The sequence below is a fragment of the Staurois parvus genome, unplaced genomic scaffold (assembly GCF_062004578.1).
Source record: "Staurois parvus isolate SC_StPar_1 unplaced genomic scaffold, SC_StPar_1.0 ptg002668l, whole genome shotgun sequence".
NCBI classification, from domain to species: Eukaryota; Metazoa; Chordata; class Amphibia; order Anura; family Ranidae; genus Staurois; species Staurois parvus.
This window is the reverse complement of record NW_028320464.1, coordinates 16,500-19,459: the sequence shown is the minus strand read 5'-3', so window position 1 is coordinate 19,459 and position 2,960 is coordinate 16,500. Positions and strand designations below refer to the sequence as shown.

The 2,960-nt window shown below is 42.0% G+C and overlaps 1 protein-coding gene across 1 annotated transcript; it reads left to right on the top strand.

Moving 5' to 3' along the window:
* The first annotated feature begins 587 nt into the window (after nucleotides 1-587).
* Nucleotides 588-2,192, top strand: LOC149429987 (E3 ubiquitin-protein ligase TRIM39-like). The gene has a single exon (XM_089666277.1). It carries the CDS (start codon nucleotides 588-590, stop codon nucleotides 2,190-2,192), a length of 1,605 nt encoding a protein of 534 aa, XP_089522403.1.
* Nucleotides 2,193-2,960: the final 768 nt, after the last annotated feature.

The following is a 2,960-nucleotide window of genomic DNA, read 5'->3' as shown; positions in this document are numbered from 1 at the left end:
ACAGGAACGCTCGGGGAATCGCACAGGAACACTCAGAGAAACGCACAGGAACGCTCGGGGAATCGCACAGGAACGCTCGGAGAATCGCACAGGAACGCTCGGGGAATCGCACAGGAACACTCAGAGAAACGCACAGGAACGATCCCAGAGTGAAGGACCCAACCCTTATTTTCAAAGAGATGACCATTATAGGTTTCCAATAATAATTCAAACAAATGACAACCACATGGTTACCGATCCTTATCCTTGTGTTTGAAGTTTGTGGATTGAGCCAAATGCCTTGCATGGGGAGCCAGAATGAATTACATTTTATCTAGTTTGTGTCCAGAAAACACAGAGAATGGATCTCATATTTGGTGAATGTTTCCTATCACAGCCTCAAAATAATAATCTTTGTCATCCTATTCTGAACTAAGAATGAGTCAGAGATAAGTGGCTTCTTCTTTGCATATTTATTTCTTTAACAGACAATCAGTAGAAATCGCTTGCTCTGGGTTCTCTCTGACCTGTAGGGTTAATTATTGAAGCCTCCACCCTATTTATGCAAACAGATTGTTTAGTTTCCTTTCCTCTGCCTTGTTCCCAGAATGGCTTCCTTTGCTCTAGGAGAGGAGCTGAGCTGCTTCATCTGCCTGAACCGTTATAGGGAGCCGGTGTCACTGAGATGTGGTCACAACTTCTGTCTGGATTGTATTGTGACTGTTCTGGATACACAGAAGGGGTCTGGGGTCTATTCCTGTCCGGAGTGCAGAGAGGAATATACAGAGTGGCCTCTTCTAGAGAAGAAAAGAAAGCGGAGTAACATTGTGGACAACTTCAGATCTACAAAACCAAAGGAGGAGAAAAGTGAGATCCTCTGTACGTATTGTGTGGATTCTCCGGTGGTTGCTATCAAGACTTGTCTGCATTGTGAGACTTCTATGTGTGATAAACACCTGACAGCCCACAACAGGACAGTGGACCATGTGCTGATAGAACCCACCTCGTCCTTCAGTAGTAAGAAATGCTCCATCCACAGGAAGCTTCTGGAGTATTACTGCTCCAAGGACGCCGCCTGCCTATGTGTGTCCTGCTGTTTCATGGGGATGCACAAAGGACATGTCGTGGAACCTCTAGAAGAGGCTTTGGAAAAGAAAAAGGAAAAACTGAGAAATGTTCTAGAAAAACTGACCGCAAAAAGGGAAATAATTAATCAGAAACTACAAAACCTACAGGACCACAAGAGAAAAGTGCAAGTGAAAGCAGATGACCAGCAGAAGAGAATCATTGCCCTGTTTGAGGATATGAGGAGACAACTGGAGGTCCAGGAACAGAGAGTTCTGAGTGAGATATCCAGGCACGTAGAGGAGGTCTCATTATCACTCACTGCTCTCATCAAACAGTTGGAGATACAAAAGGATGAGTTGCCCCGGAAAATTGGTCACATTGAGAGGTTGTGTAACATGACCGACCCAATAGCTGTCTTCCAAGATCAGGAATCCTATACCAAAGAAGTCCTCCAAGATCAGGAATCTGACTCAGGTGACCAGAATGTTGAAGACTCTTCTATTCGTGATCTGGATGATTTTATGATGTCTCTTGTGTTGCATCGATCTATAACCGATCTTATCACTAATATGCAAATAAAATCCAACTTTGACCTACAGAATACAACAAATCTGCTCCTGGATGAAAAAACTGCCTGTGTCTATGTGATTTTATCTGATGACCTGAGAACAGCATTCTGCTCTGAAACACGAAAAATTCGACCAAAATTACCACAGAGATTTACAACATACAATCAGGTGATGAGTACTGCAAGTGTTTCCCATGGGAGGCGATACTGGGAAGTGGAGGTTAGTGACCGTGGGGTACGGTATGTGGCTGTTTGCTATCCCAGTATAAAGAGAGATGGAAAGGAGTTTAGCGTTGTGTATAATAACAAGTCCTGGAGTTTCTGCATCACTGAAAACAAATATTCCTGTGTACATGACTCTCAATTACATGAGTTACACCCAAAGTCCCCAGTGCAGAGATTGGGAGTATATTTGGATTATGAAGGTGGCTGTCTGTCCTTCTACCAGCTGGGTGACCCCATCAGACATCTCCACACCTTCACCGCCACCTTCACTGAACCCCTCCATGCCGCCTTCTATCTGCATAATGGAGCCTGGATACAGCTCATATCTCCGATGTTTTCTGTAAAACTATAATTTACAACGTATTTTTTTTTTTTTTCTATTTTTCATTAATAAAAATAGTTGCATGATTTTGAAAATAGTAATAGCTGGAACAATTAATGGAGCGCTGAAGTAAGAACATAAACCAACATTACTCAAAAGAAGTACCGATACCATTCAGAATGCAGTTTGCATTTTATCCATTTTGCAGTGCTTTTCGCAGTTTTTTTGCTTTTTTCCTTTGCATGTTTTTGATGCATTTTTACTGTGTTTTTTTTCAGTTGTGTGGGTGTTTTTTTTTTTTTTTTTTTTTTGGGGGGGGGGGGGGGGGGTTTTGGGTGTTTTTTTTTTTTTTCTTAAAGTGGAATCTTTTTTGTTGCTGGGCAGATTAAAAATGCAAAATGTGACAAAACGCACTACCATGCGGTTCAGCAGCTTCTCCATTGAACTCTGGTGTAGCTGATTTTAAAAAAAAAAAAATCCTGACCCTTTCCAAAAAACGCAGCAGCTCAAAAAAGCATCGATGTGAACGTGTTCCATAGGGAACCATGCTAAATGGACTGTTGTGAGTTTTTGCAAAACGCGCTAAAAAAACTGTATTGGTGTGAACGGAGCCCCTTATTTTCCCTTCTATTAACCCTTTATAGCTTTTTTTGTGTGTGTGTGTGTGTGTATGTATGTGTATATATATGTGTGTGTGTGTGTATATGCAGTGCAAGGCCATGGCACTGTGTGATTGGGCAGTTTAGGACAGATTTAGGAGGAAACAAGCACATTAATGAGCCAGGTGTGTGCTTGTTT